The following is a 16,145-nucleotide window of genomic DNA, read 5'->3' as shown; positions in this document are numbered from 1 at the left end:
TAAATTTATATAAAGAAATAAATTGAATCAAATAAATTTTTTGGATGAAATGATAAAAACTGATTATTAAAGATTATTAAAATGAGGAAACTGAACAAAAACAATAAACTGGAAAAAATGAATGAAATGCATACAATGAATAAAAAAAGTTAAATGAATGATATGAGTAAAATGCACAAAAAGAATAGACTGATCAGAGTGAATCCAAAGAATGAAACGAATGGAATAAGTAAAATTAACGCAGATGAACAAAACGAATAAAAAGATGCGGAATTAAATAATTAATTAAAATGAAATGGTCAAATATTTGAAGCTAAAAACATTTTTGAATAAAGAAAATGAATAAACCGGATTGTACTAATTTGAAAACCATTGCATCAGAAAGTTTTGAAATGTTTTTGAAAATCCCATCTTCTGAGAAAAGGCTAATAAATATGCAATGGACTTTATAGGGCTTCCATCTTTTTTTGGTTTTATTCTTTTTGTTTTCATGCTTCTTTACTTGACGGCGTCGTTTTAAGATTATCTGGTGTTTCTACTTTATTGTTGGACCCTAATTAGTTATCAGGAACCTGGAACGTTCAATTTGCTTTGGAATTCGAAGTTTACTTTTTGGTCACTTATTCCCGAAAAAAAAAGATTGATGCACAGAATAGAATTTACTGGTCCAGTATTTTAACGCGCAATTGAATATAGTCAAGTGAGACAAGGTCACATGTGCTTTCAAGTCCCTTGAACAGAGAACGACAGGGAGAATGCGATTCGTGAATGAGACAGGTTGATATTTCAAAGTTTTTATTTGCATTGAAGTAAATAGTGTGAAATGTCTAGGCTATGTCGATAGCATAAAAGCCGTGCATTCAGTTGATTGCAATGCAGTCTATTTCCTTTCATCCTTCATATTCATATTGTTTCGTTCGGAATTCTCGTACAGGAAATATGGATAATTAAGTCCTATACAGACCAATCGCATCGAGAGTGGGTACTTTGGGAGACTTCTTTTCCTGGATCTAATTTGTTGGTATTTTTGGTCTTTGATCCGTTATTTTTCATGAAAGTTCGTACCAATACAACGAATGTGCAGCTGATACAACTCATGGTTCATTCGCCTGCGCCACGTTCCGCCTTCCATCTGCATGCCACCATAGATGGTACGCAACACCTTTCGTTCGAAAACTCCAAGGGCGCGTTGGTCCTCCACGAGCATAGCCCAGGTCTCGTAGCCGTAGAGGACCACCGATCTAATCAGCGTCTTGTAGATAATCAACTTCGTGCGGCTGCGAATTTTGTTCGACCGGAGCGTCCTCCGGAGTCCAAAGTAGGCACGATTTCCCGCCAAGATCCGTCTCTGAATTTCTCTGCTGGTATCATTGTCGTCGGTTACCAGTGAGCCCAAATACATGAATTCGTCGACCATCTCGATTTCGTCACGGTCAATCCGAACTCGGGTGGGAGGTTCACATTGTCGTCTCTAGAACCTCTTCCTCTCATGTATTTTGTCTTCGAAACGTTGATAGCAAGTCCAATCCTGCTGGCTTCAGCTTTCAGTCGTTGAACATATATTTCATTCAAAATTCAATAGAGATACGAATAGTTTAAATATCGCACGTGGAATGTCTATATTGAAAATTTTCATCGTCAAACTTTCATATTACCCAGTTAAGCCAAATATTTTTCTGATATAGCCACGAATTTCCTTAATTATAGTGTAGATACAGGCTTTGAAATCAATTGAATTAAAATTGAGTTGATGTAGCAGCAGACAAAAAATAGTTTGTTGTTTTCTCAAACCTTCGCAATTACAATTAATAAATATTTCAGATTGGCAGAAGATCTAATCACACAACTTAGATATGGATACAGAAATAGCTAGATAGATGCGATAGACGAGAGACAGAGAGAGAGAGAGAGATGGGGGGGGGGAGGCGTGTGATGAATGGGAAATGATGGTTAATGCGGTGACATTATTTTTATAGGTATATTGTTATGATAAATTGATTTCTTACATTATTATCATAAATAATTTTTTTCTCCAAATATGGCAGTCTATCACCCCACGAGAGATTCTTAACCATGAACCAAACACCCTGTATATATATATATATATATATATATATATATATATATATATATATATATATATATATATATATATATATATATATATATATATATATATATATATATATATATATATATATATATATATATATATATATATATATATATATATATATATATATATATTGATTTTTGAGAAATAGTTAATTTATTATAAAGGTTATTCACAAAATGTTCTCAACATCGAATTCCTTGAATCACGTAGATGTGTTTTTATACCCCGATATTCAAAATCGGTTTAGTTTTGCCCCTAAAACACCAGTAAAGCAATACTCTGTATGAAACAATCTCATTTTTAGTTAGTGGAAATTGGTAAGCGAGGACTAAAAATACAAAAAGTTCAATATCTCCGCCGCTCGTGCACGGATTTAGACAATCTATATCTTGTTAGAAAGGTATTTTTACAAGCTATAGCTATTTATGTGCAGTTTGTGGGACAATATTGTATTGCACGGAAGTTATTTGCAAAAAACCTGCTGTGTTTTGACAAAACCGCCCATATCTCAGAAAGTAAACAATATATGGAAAATCAAAAATAATAGTGTCGAATGGCAACGTTAGGCCTTTCATTTGAAACTAATTTCATTAAGACCGGTTCAGCCATTGGCGAGATAATTACATGACATTTTGTACATACATACATACACACATACACACACACATACAGACATTGTCTCAATTTGTCGAGCTGAGTCGATTGGTATATGAGACTCGGCCCTCCGGGCCTTGGACAAAGTTTTCAAAGTTTGAGCGAATCCTATACATTTCTTTTGTAAGAAATGTAAAACTTTAAACATTTTTCAAATTTTCATTTAATTTGCAACATCTGAATGAATTTCAAAATGTTTTTTTAATTCAAAACTCCCTTGAAAAATTGTCAGCTGTTTTCAAGTTGTTTTATATTTTCTTCTTCCGTAGTGGAATTACGATCTTTTCAAAACTTATTCACGTTTGTTCATCAAAACCACTGTGTTTTTCAGAATAAACATGAAATTTCCCGTAAATGCTCAGCTCCCAGAACAAGGATGATTTGTGAGCGACTGTCCTGATATCCTTACTTCATTAAAAATACACAACTGTAACGTGACAGATTTGGGTTGTAACGTGACAGATCATTGAGAATACTCTATTAAATCGGAAAAAAATATTTTTCTTCGAGAAAACTATATTTCAAACTCTTCCTTGTTCTCCAAGCTTCAACTTAACCCATTATGTCCTAGCGTATGAAATTTTATACGCAAAAACAACACATTTCAGGATCATACTTGTTATACAATAAAGGCGTTTTCAAACTTCTGGTCTTCTGTGAACGTTAAATAATACCCTATAATTTATAGTGTGTATGTTCAATAATCTTGTTTTATAAAATTTAATTGTGTTTTCGAATGTCATAGTTAGACAAAATTCAAATCAAAATATGAACAAAACATATTATTAAATTTCTCTTCTAAATCACTAATTCTTGTTTCGGATTGAGAACGAGTGGCCATGAGAGGTGTGAAAGATGTGGCTCAGTGCGAAAAAATGGAAGAAATTGGTGAAACAATTGCGAAAATTCTGCTGGTAGTTCAAGGTATGATATTTCATGCGCTAGGCTGCACCGATATCTTTTTTCCTAAGGAAAAATTATTTCCTCTTTAGGACCCGAAGGGGATTCAAAACTTTCTCGCTGATTTTGACGTTGAATCAGTACATTCAAGGTTAACAAATGCTTAATACGTTACAAAACCAGAATACTTTTTATGTAAATTCTTGTAAGAAAATGTTCTTTTTCTTAAAATAATTGCAAAGATTGAGGGAAAGATGATTTGATGCGACGAACCAATCATGCGACAAAACGGCACGAAAGAGGTAAAGTATTGAAATCATTAAAAAAGCCGGTAAATTAATGATCTCGCAAGGTTGAAGATATTATTCGATTTTATGCTAAATATAAGGACATTGGCCGAAATTTCTCTGTAATGATTTTTTGATACCCTATCAGCCCAGTGTATGAAATTTCATACGCTTGTTTTTCGCGCAATAAAACGTTTCAAAGAGGTTATTTTATTTTTCCCATACTTAATTCGGTATAATATGAGGGCTCACGAAATATTTTATAAATTATCAAAAGTTTTAACATAGCTGGGTTATAATGGGTTAAAACTGTGTTATCGCAAATTCAAGGGCCAACGGAACAGAACACTTTTTCAATTTAGTCGGGCATCCTCCGAAACCCACTGCGAAAATTGTGTAACTTAACAGACACATTTAAATTAGAATAAAGCGAAAACCGTTCATGATAGAAAATAACTTTCTGTAGAAAAAATGTGGGGTTTAGGGACCTTAACAATGCGCAATTGTGATAGAATCTGATTTTATCGTTTTGCAGACTTATCTTATGAAGTATGCGTAATCGTGACAGACAGAAGCCTTGACCAGCTATAAATCGGTCCAAAATCGTCCGGGAAAGTTATTAAAATTTTGTCTAAGTTTTAGATTTGTTGCTATGTTTTAATGGCCGAAAGGTTCTACTGTATCGATTTATTGGCTATTTTCAGCAATTTGAATACTAAGAGAAACGAAAGCAGCGAAATTGAATGACGGATAGGTATTTTAGAGCGAATCAGTTGTAAAGTTGGAACGGAAAACTATATTCGTTTCTTCTACTTCATTTCTTACCTCGTTCTGGAGGATGGCTGATAAAACCTTGAATCAACTTCCTAGTTCTTCAACATCTTGTAAGATACAGTTGGCTTAAATTTAATCCTTTACATTTGAACAAACTCGATTAGATTTTTAATCATTTGAGGATCCTGGTTGAGCGTTTCAAAATTAGTATAAAAATGATGGATAAAAATATAATTCTATAAGATTTAGGTTCAAGTCTGGAGGATATCAAGTTCAAATTGGAGGATATCTGTTCATCGAACGATATACCTACAAGGCTTTTCTTGTACTCCAATCACAGTTTGACTTTAAAAGGAGCAATGTTCACATAACCTAGGAGAAAGGTGCCAAAGCCTACTGTCATAATTCTCTTTGCGAAGAAATTTCGGAATCGCTATGCGCTGAACAGAAATCGCAATAGTCAATGAGAAATAAAAGTTTTGTATGTTGTACGAAAATAGGAAGCCCAATATAAAAGTATATATTGAAATTACCACCTTTACCAGAAAGAGGTGTTGCTATAACTGTCTCCAGATTCTGGATAGAGTTTCCAGTTTTCTTGGGATACGGTCTCCGCTCTTATCTTATATTACACGAGAAATCTTCAATAAACAGATTTAAATTATTAGGAGAATACAGTCGTGATTCGCTGGTTGGGCCACAGCCTTGTCCAACTAACGAATTTGATTCGCTAGTTGGACCGACTGACAAATGTCAAAAACTCTCCAAAGGAGATGTTGGCAGTGTAAATACATCTGTTCATATCTCTAAATATTGTCAGATTGATTGTCAAAGTAAATTTGACTCGAGATTTTGACGTTCAGATGCTTTTTAGTTGGACAATGGTCCAACCAAAAAGCGGTCCAGTTAAAAAGTGTCCAACCAGCGAATCACGACTGTATACTGAATGTATGGTTCAGCGCAATGCCTTATTTGTTACTATGTTTTAATTGCCGCAAGGTTCTACTGTATCGATTTTGTTGGCTATTTTCGGCAAATTTGAGACTAAGAGAAACACTGTTCAACTAAACCGAACAATTTTTTGTGAGTCCTTGCAAATCGATTTTAGGCCAGTAGGCCTCGTACAAATCAAAAAGCTGATAAAATGCTAAGAACTTTCTCGGATGATTTTATATCAATTAATATTGTTCTACAAAGTTGTAGACAATGAAATACTTCACCAGATTCTCGATTTTAGCATTATTTCAATGGCTATAACACCACTGAGTGGCAAAAATGTGAATTAATATCCTTGTAAAACCTAAGCTTTCAAATAAAAAACTTCAAAATAAAAGTTTGTTATAGACCCACCGACTAGACCTGTGCGCCGCCGCGCCACGCCGCCGCCGCCGGTAATTTTTAACGTACGCCGACGCTGAACGGTAGATCGGCGGCGCGCCGCCGATGCATTTTTCCCTCGCCGACAATTCGAGAACTCTAAAATTGTTGACTCATTATTTTATCCACAAATCTAGGAATATTGTCCATGAATCGAATATACGACGTTAACTGATTCATGATTTATCACATATTGATCATTATTTGGTGTTAGTGGTCGTTAGTTGGATTACAAAATTAAATTAATCTTGATATTTTCTCGAAAACCATTACACGACACTCGTTATATAATTCAAAGATCCATTCTCGCTTCGTCAACTGGTTATGATTGCGAGCATATAAGTTTCAATTCACCATTCGTGTGCGTGAAATGGTCCACAAATAAAAAAAGACTTCCACTTTCAAGATATATGTGCCTGAAATTTACGATTATGTGCCTGATCCTAATCTTTGCACGTAATCAATTCATTGATTTTTAACCGATTCTTAATTCCTAATATGCTACACACGATTCACCAGTCGAGCTCGTGAAACTGTTCATGATGTAATTCATGAAGTAATTAATTTTCCACATAATCTTATTATACTTACGTAAACAATTACAAGGAACTCAGACTATTATTCATGGATTATTCGCTCTGCTTTTTGGCTTTGAAATTTCTATGTGAGCTATTGTGTACAACTACTAGCAACCAGTCTCATAGGCACGAGCATTAGGTACAAAGACATTACTAGGACCTGTAACCCTGTTATTCCTTTGTTAAAATTCAGAGAAATGTTCGGAATTAAATGAAACTGTGCTGAGCAAAATACATTACCTAGCCACAATTGGGTCATTAAATGAGAAAAAAAAGTCGTTTTTTATTACTTACATCGATAAAGCTGATTTTCGTGATTGCAACAATGTTTTTTCCAACTCTGGAAATGTGAAAATTATATTAAAATTTAAAATAAAGAAATATGTTGACAGTCTGGATTTGACACTATAGGAAGGATTTGACATATCGAATTTCACGACAAATGATGCCCTGTCAGAAAAAATTAAGGCATGTTTTCTCGGTTTTCCCGCATTATTATTTGACATAAACACCATCCATTGTATATAGTTTTTTTTTCATTTTGGGTGTTGTCGTGATAGGCTAGATGTAAACAACCGCAGTTTTCCTATGTATGGTTGCCAAGTTAACATAAGATTTATTTTAAAAAACAAAAAAATCGTTTTTACGTATTACAACGAATTTTTTTTTTGAAATAATTTTATATTATGTATATTGGACCTAAAATTTATCGAATGGAACGGAAAACTATATATAGCTTAATAACCCAATTCATGTCCGTGAAATAATTTAGAAAACTATAAGACACGTGACTCTGTGTAAAAAGTCCAACGGTAAGCTCAAGACTAAGATATCACGATAACACGATGAGAATTTACGAAAATCGTTGCACGTCGTTCAATTCTTGACTGTTTTAGTTAATAAAGTTAATACAAATCAATGTTTCATCGAGTTATGAATTAGAATCATAAAAATATTAAACATATTCAGACACAACCACCTACTAAACATTTGAGTATAATGTCATCTTTTTTTGCGTGAACTAGTTTTGTGAAAACACAAAAATTATTTTCAATACGAGGTTTATTTATAATTGATTGAATCGTGACCTATTTAAAAAAAATTTCTCGAAGAATAGTTAGCAAAGTGATCTTGACTTTTCGCGACGCTGGTGCACAGATGTGGCGAGGCAGAGGGTATGATTTCTAGTCTCATAAATTATCATCGTGTGATCTAGCCCCACTCAAGAAAGATTTTCAGTGTCAGTTGCACCAGCCCGGTATCACAGACAAATAAGACGTAACACGAGATGAATTTTCATCACTCGTAGAAAAAAACGGTCGATTTCATTTACAAATCGGTGGCGTTAGTGAAGAGATTTTGACACAGAGCTAAATGCGTTACTTAGTTTCCGCACCCACCCGAAAACGTTACGGTCTTTTTAATCTCATGCAAACCAAAACAAACAATATGGGCCGGAAATGTGAAATTTCTTCTTGTCGAAGTGCCCGAGGTGGGAGTTGTTCACAACCATTTCTTAAGTTACAACACGATGGCGATCGGTGAGTAAGCACATGACAGGATGTTAGTAATTTAATTGATTCGGTGTATCGAATGTATGCAATGGATTAGAATTCGTTGGTCCCCGGAACTGCTGGCGAAATTGGCGGGGTGCAGGTGCTACGAAAACTAGAGATACGCTCAGACCATTTTCAATCAGACTTGTTTAGTGATCAGTTTCAACCTAACAGGAGCTAATACGTCAAGTCGTAGAATGATTATGATTGATAGTAACTGTATATTTAGGTTTCGTTAGGGTGTAGATCTGTATGATTCCAGCACATCGAGTATACTTTGCACACAAGATAGAAGCAGATCGTACGTTGTAAGAAAATGTAGTGCCATGGAATCGTATTCCTTATCATCGTGGCGATTTTGTACTTACAAGAAGTAAAAGTTAACACCAGCCTGGAAAATGAAGTAATGGGTCTACCTTGAAAGGTGTCCTTACACGATCATTAAAAGTGACATTTCTGCGCAGTAATGCCAATAATAACGCCTCGTTTTAGGGTACCTGATATCTGCGGGATTCTAAAAGAGCGACGGTAAACAACCCAGGGACAACTTGACAGATAGTGCTTGTTTCATATATGCACCACCGATTTGATGGTGGCGCTAGTATGCCTTCTCTGTATGAGTATCACGAACAACAAAACGAAAAAGTTTCAGGAGAAAAGCGTATTTCGTTACGTGTGTTATGAACGCCGTCAATGCGGCTAGAACAACATTTAGAAAAAGCTTATTCCAAAATATGAATAAAGAAAACTATTATTAGAGAATAAATTTATACCTAACTGAAAACCGTCAGTAAAGTTATATAAATCATATTATATATTTAGCTGAAAGTCATCGTTATTAACAACCGGCTTTCTTCCTTCCTAAACATGTTTTGGTTTTCTTGTTGTGTGATGTTTTAATTCGTTAAATCATTGGTGCTTTTCATCTCGAGAAATGTGAATGAAAAACATTTTGGCCAATGAAAGTACATCACCACCAAGCTTAACAATTGGTTTTGAATAGAATTTGTGTTTTTATCAGAATTCTAGCAGCAAAAAGAAATGGTAGAAATGCTTAAATTGATTATTTTCCACAGATATGGAAAATAATAAATGGGATGCGCCTTTTTCAAATTTTGCTCCATTCGAGCCGCCATGACATCACCAAATCACCCCAAAATTTGCTTATGAATTCAATATATGGGAGCTGTCAATTGTCACCGGGCTTACGGTAATGATGACTAAATAGAAACAAAAAACAATGAAACGAGAACAACAATTAATTTCCTCAAACAAAACAAAAACTGTTTTACCGTTGCTTAATTTCTCAAATATAGAACAATAAATAATTATTATGGGTCATTGAAATACAGTCGTTACTCTGCATTCTTCAAATTTGTCCATTGCAATCATTATTTCATGCGAAGTCGTAGTATGCGACATCGACAATTTTTCTATTTCGTTCTTCAAATTTTACAACTGTAAAAATAGTTCCACCTTTCATTTATTATCTTGCATTTGGCAAGCAGGGTGGGCACTATTGGAGCTTCAGTTGAAAAAAAAAATTGATATGGTTGCGAGAATTACATTTTGCGCAATGTGTTCAACAGATGTCGCTAGTACATTGTGGGCGATGATTTTTTTAGATTTTCTTTAATCTGTAACGTTTGTTTGTATGTGCTGTGAAGTTTGTTACAATAGAAACCGAAAATTTGGGAAAGGAATTGTACTGTCAAGAATTTTTTTTAGTTACATAGGCGTCAATATTCGTCACGCCGACACACGCCGGCGCGCCGCCGCCGATAGGGTCCAACGGCGTGACGCCGCCAACGCCGCCGCCGCCGGCCAAAAATGTCGCTTACGCCGCCGCCGATTAAAAATGCATCGGCGCACACCTCTACCACCGACCGATTATTTTGCGATCGGTCGCAAATGAATTTCATTCTTTTGTATCCTGTAGTTTCGCGGATGCTGATTTTTTTGAATAAAGTTGTGCGACAAAGACTCCGTGAACGGATGTACTGGGCGATTAACCTTTCGTTCGAAATTTCCCACCAAAGTGAATTTTGACAGTTGGCATTTGTGCCGTAATCATATGTTTGTCGAGAAATCTCCGATTAACATGGGGAACGTGCCATTTGAGCCAGTTCATGTGTTTCTACATTTCCCCAGTTATCAATAGAGAAACATTACATTATACAAGTCAACTGCAATTATCATTATCTCTTTCCATGAATGACAGATAGTATTCTTTTCGCTAAATCTTTTCCTAAACTTGTGCACGAAAATATCTCCCACACAACAGCGATCGCTAAATGCGCGCAAACAATGCACCTTACTCACAAAAGAAACGGACACGAATTATTTATAGCAATTATTGCTTGCAGAGCCGTGATTACTACTGCAACTATTAAGTTTTATTTTTGTGTTTCGAATGCATCTCGTCAGTGCCTGGCACCAACTGGGTGTCTAGTTAGACGATGTATCTAAACTAGTACCCAAATTAGCATTAGTTAGACACAAAAATTCAAACATAGTACACAGGACACATGAAAATGCCTAAAGCAACTGACTTGTCCAGAGTGATGTCCCAGGAAGCAAATACAAAAGCTCTGGTTTGCTGACGAGGAAGCGAAAACGAACTCTTGTCCTTTGGCTAGAAAAAAATGAATTAGAAAGATCCTTCTATTACCTTGGTTTACCTTTGCGCTTGTTAATGATAAGTTCTATTCAATTACCAAAGAATAATAATGCTTCAAAATTATATTAAAGTTGTATAGTATTTAATCCGTTCGACATTACTGTTGTAATGAATCGTAATCATAATCAGTGTTACTATGTTTCGATTCCCGCAAGGTTAACCGTATCGATTTTGTTGGCTGTGTTCGACAAATTTAAGACTATGAGAAACGAACACAATGAAATTGAAAGACGGAGAGGTATTCTAGAGCGAATCAGTTATAAACTTAGAACGGAAAACTAGGCAGGCTCATATGGACATGAACGAAAGGAAATGTGAAGTCCTTTGCCTTCTGCTAAGTAGGAGTTGGGCGTTGCACCCAAGTCTACCGCATGGTCTTTGATAGAACATAACTCATCATGTTTTACGGAATAATCACACATCAATTGACCTAAGCTAATCTTGAATAGTAGTGAATGCCAAGGTAATATGCAGCAGTATCAACTTGTTAGTACATTTACAACACTGCGTCATCAACGTGTTATCAGCTTCGCAGTCTGTCACTGGGGGGACGTGTCGAACAAACACAGCAACACAATCATATGGCAATCAAATCAATTTGCAACGTTTGCACATAGCGCAAAGTGTAGCACTGTTTTATTTTTTTTTTTAAGGGAAATGCATTACTCACCAAAGAAGCCGATTGACTTGCCATCGGGGACAAAGCGATCCGCTGAGAGCAGTCGCTAATCTTACTCCTAGAGGTGCCTTAGGATAGCTTGTGCTCATGATTCTACGGCTAGAACGAAACACTGGCATCGACAGTATTCTTCAGGATCCGTTCCTATTTCCAATTACCAGTGCCGGATTGAAAATTCCAAAATACTGCTTCAGCAACGCTTTGGAGAACAAAATAATAACAATAAATCACAAGGTACAATGATTGCTCGAATATTCTTTTGCAGGAAAACGATTAGTTTAAAATAGAAACTAATTATAATTTACAACATAATACAAACTACCAATTTTTATTCTACGTAAAACTATTGAATGAGATTTTATTCATTTCAAAAATATAATAAAACTGTCCACAAAGCATCTGCAAACGATGCGGGCACGAAACTGTTTCGTGTTTTAGTTTAGCTTCATCAGTTTACATTTACACAGCTGTCATATGACAGATCAAAAGGAACTCCCACTAAAGAAAAAGACTTCGGTCAAACGGGCGGGAAAAAACGAGCAGGGAAAAAAAATATTCTACTGCCGCGCCATCTACATGTGAATGTTGGAAATAAAAAGTGTGAAGTCCGCAGGAAAAAAATAAAAAGCTTGAAAAAAAATTAAAAAAATTCCCGCCGAGTTCGTGAAGTGAGCCGGAAAAAACAACAAGGTGGAGACTTGTTGGTTAGTGGGCGGAGCATAAAAACAAAAACAATATTTTTTCCCGCTAGGTTCGTGAAGTGAGCCGGAAAAAAAACAACAAGGTGGAGACTTATTGGTTAGTGGGCGGAGCATAAAAACAAAAACAATGTTTTTTCCCGCTAGGTTCGTGAAGTAAGCGGGTAAAACGACAGAGTGGATTGTGAGCTGAGCAAAAATTAAAAAAAAAAAATATCCCCCCCCCCCACGGTTCGTGAAGTGAGCTGGAACAAAAAGACAAAACTGGATCAACTTGTGGTGGATGGATCAAATAAATTGTTATATTTGCAGGAAAAACAGGATAAATTTTATGATGGGATCCTCACTGAAAAACGAGTAAACGATTATGTTGAACATGCAGCGTTGCTAAGTCGCTTATTTCGTTACATGTGCCATGCCACACTCATTCCTGAATGATTCTGGGCGACTTCAGAGGCGTCTGTGTTCAACAGTTTTTACGAGGCTCATATTGTTATAAGATTGATAGGCATTATTCACATATTATTTTGATTTATTTTTATTACCGATAATTTGCTTGAAATAAATATTTAATCTTTTATCACTATTTTGTGTAGTATAATCATGACACACTGGTTCTGTGAAGGGAAGTGTTAACTTAAAAGAAAGGGTTTTTCTAAAACCTTTACCTACACCTCTGATTACTAATATGCTTTAACCCACATGAATTATCTATATGAATAATCTCTGTTGTACGACGTTCAACCGTCTAGTAACACTATTCTCCTGAATATATAGCTAGCTAATGTGAGCTTTTCTATTCAAAAAATTGATTGTCGTTCTTAGCTTTAAACCACCTATCTTGACTTTAATTGGGTTTATACTATCTATCTGGACTTATACAATACATATGTGATATATAAAAAAAAGTTTAGACTTATTAAATTTTCTTTCGCTGCATCCAGTTTTCTGATTCAGGCTCCATAATCGTTATCTTAGTTTCACGTCTTGGCCAGCTTGAAGATTGGAGAAGTTTTGGCTTCCATTTTGTTCAAAAATAGAAGGCACGCTGATATAACTCGTGGGTGTACGTTTTTTCCTTGAAATTCTCGAGGAAGCTAGGGTACGTCTTTCCGTATCACTTGGCTGATCCGAAAAATGTTTATATGAGTACCTATTAGTCTTATCTGACCTTTAGCAACCACGTTGTATTCACATAGAAGGTTAGGTCAGAATAGTAATCTGCAATATTTTCAATTATGTGAAGAAATTTTTGTTTTATTTACAAGTAAAGAAATTTGATTTTCATTTTGCTGTATCTGGATAATTTTTTGCTATTTGAGTAGTCCAACTGAAGACCCTGAAATACCAGATGAAACGGGAAATGTTACCCATTAAAACTCTACTTAAAAGTATGACTTCAATGGTTAATTTGAAGTGTGAAATTCAGACGTTAGAAGACAATCAATAAAGTTTATGACTATCGCGTCCTGAAACATACTAACGTTTTTGAAGAAATCTATATGTATATATATATATATATATATATATATATATATATATATATATATATATATATATATATATATATATATATATATATATATATATATATATATATATATATATATATATATATATATATATATATATATATATATATATATATATATATATATATATATATATATATATATATATATATATATATATATATATATATATATATATATATATATATATATATATATATATATATATATATATATATATATATATATATGTATTTCTCCCACTGAGCCAATGGTTGATGGGAGTGGACCACGAAAGGGTTGGGAAGAGGGTTCTATTCATTCAATGTGATTATTAGCGATGAATTCAATTCAATTTTGACATAAGCTTCCACTAAGGAGATGGTCATGGGGTGGTTTTTGTGCACGATGGGGTGGGTGAGAAGTACCTAAGCCGAGGAAAGGGAGAGGGGATGTACTGAAGAACTTTTTTTAGCTGTATATGTTATATATGAGTTGGTATACGTATTTCTTCCACCAAAAAGGTGGACATAATTGTTGGTTTCGGAATCTGAAGAAGAGGAAGGGTTTCTGGTGCAATATCTATCAATTACTTCAAAAATCTAAAATTTTGTTGCATGTATGTTTACAAGCACATAAATGGAATGGTAAGAATTTATTTGATAGAGATCTATTACGCGAATGACAATATAATACTGATGAATTGCATGAATTTGTCGAAATTTAAATTGAAAATTGCAAACAATGCCCTAAAAAAGCCACTAAATCTTGCGCTTGCAGAAAACGTTACTTACAATATCAATCAAAATTCGAGTGTAAGCAAAATGCTGACAGAACGCAACACTGTTATATAGGACGAATTCACGATGACACATAAAAAGAACCAATCGAATATTTGGTGGCGTGGTCGGCGATCTTCGTCAAATTTTACGTGTTAGTTGACACCTACTGATGAAATCCGTTCTTACTTCAGGGGGTAGTATTATTGTTGAAAAAAATATCGTACCCAAAAAAAATGGCGATAACTAGAGTGTTAGTCTATTCAGTCAATAGTGCAACATTTAAGCAATATTTTTTTTAAATATGCACTGCAAAATATTGAAAATTGGGTGTGTTACAGTGAATCTTCAGGAGACACCTCAAATAAATGCGATGTACAGCATAACTCAAAATCTACTGAACCAAATTGTTTGAAATTTTGTACAGTTCTCGTTCATATCATAATATCATTAAAGATCATAACTTTGTTCACAACAATAAGTTTCATGATTTCTTTAACGAAAATTGTATTTTTAGCTGCAGAATGCTATGATAAATTCAAATATCAAGAAAAAAAATAAAAGCTTCGATCAATACCTGGGGATATGTAGAAGAACTGGGCAAACCTTGAAAACGATTGGTCCAATATATTTTGATTTATGATGTACACCACACAGCAAGTTTTCAACGAGATACCTCCAGAGATTCTCTGTCACTGGCTCAATTTTCAGAATTCTGCTATGATATTTGAAGAAATATTGTTCAATTGTGCAGCGATTTTATGGAAAGTGAATGAATATACTAACACTCTCTGTATCGCCAAAATATTTTTTTTATTTGTGCCATTTTTTATGAATTAACTTTACCCACGTCCACCAACACTCCGTTAGGTCTTCGTATCATTGGAAATATGTTTCGAAAACAGAACTTTTCACTATATGTGCATTTTTTTATTGAATGATTCTTATAGTCACCTTCGCAGGTCAATTCGCCAAAAAAGTTAGATATATGGATTGGGAAAATGTTAATCGATGCAACAATAAATTGCACCACATTTCCACATGATTTTGTAAAATAATACAATCCGTTGAAGAATTAATCGATTGCGTATATCGACTTGAATTCCATACACTACTCCATCCAAAATATAATCGATGGATATTCCAACGACACGACCAGACACTTGCATTCCGAAAGTGTATCAGAAATATGACTACCCCTCAGTGACTCAGGTAACTGGTACTGTCAAATTTGATATTTAGTCAGAAAATGCTTGAAACCAGCAGCACTGATGAACCTGACATTGGTTTCCTTTGGTTACTGTTGTTATCCCTGGTTACGCAGGAGAAAATAACAACAGATTTTTTTCTTATCAATATTCTATTTTGCTATCATTTTAAATAAAATTATTTATTGAGAATTCTACGACTAAAGCTTCCGGTTTTCAGTTCGATGGCCCTTGTGATCCGTTTTGTTTTGATAAGTCAAAATCAGCCACCCGTTGGAAAACACTTCGTTGGTCTATGTCCATTGTGTTTCATGTATATTAAACGTTAAATTGAATAAGGTAGTTTCT

General features: G+C 34.7%; 1 protein-coding gene across 4 annotated transcripts in view; it reads right to left on the bottom strand.

Annotated features, from left to right (window-relative positions):
* The window catches only part of LOC131691842 (glucose-6-phosphate exchanger SLC37A2), a 54,514-nt gene extending 42,447 nt beyond the window's left edge, over positions 1-12,067 (bottom strand). Inside the window, exons 1-2 of one of the 4 annotated variants that reach the window (XM_058978517.1) lie at positions 11,907-12,067; positions 11,593-11,800 (exon numbers count right to left, since the gene is read on the bottom strand). In XM_058978517.1, the coding sequence (XP_058834500.1) occupies positions 11,593-11,720 (128 nt within the window). In that variant the 5' untranslated portion in view covers positions 11,721-11,800; positions 11,907-12,067. Of the gene's footprint in view, positions 1-11,592 lie in introns of all 4 variants that reach the window. The other 3 variants (XM_058978516.1, XM_058978515.1, XM_058978518.1) reach the window with 3 other exon arrangements.
* Between the last annotated feature and the right edge of the window lie 4,078 nt (positions 12,068-16,145).

The sequence above is a fragment of the Topomyia yanbarensis genome, chromosome 3 (assembly GCF_030247195.1).
Source record: "Topomyia yanbarensis strain Yona2022 chromosome 3, ASM3024719v1, whole genome shotgun sequence".
NCBI lineage: Eukaryota > Metazoa > Arthropoda > Insecta > Diptera > Culicidae > Topomyia > Topomyia yanbarensis.
Note: the sequence above shows the minus strand (reverse complement) of the source record. Positions and strands in the feature narration are given on the sequence as shown.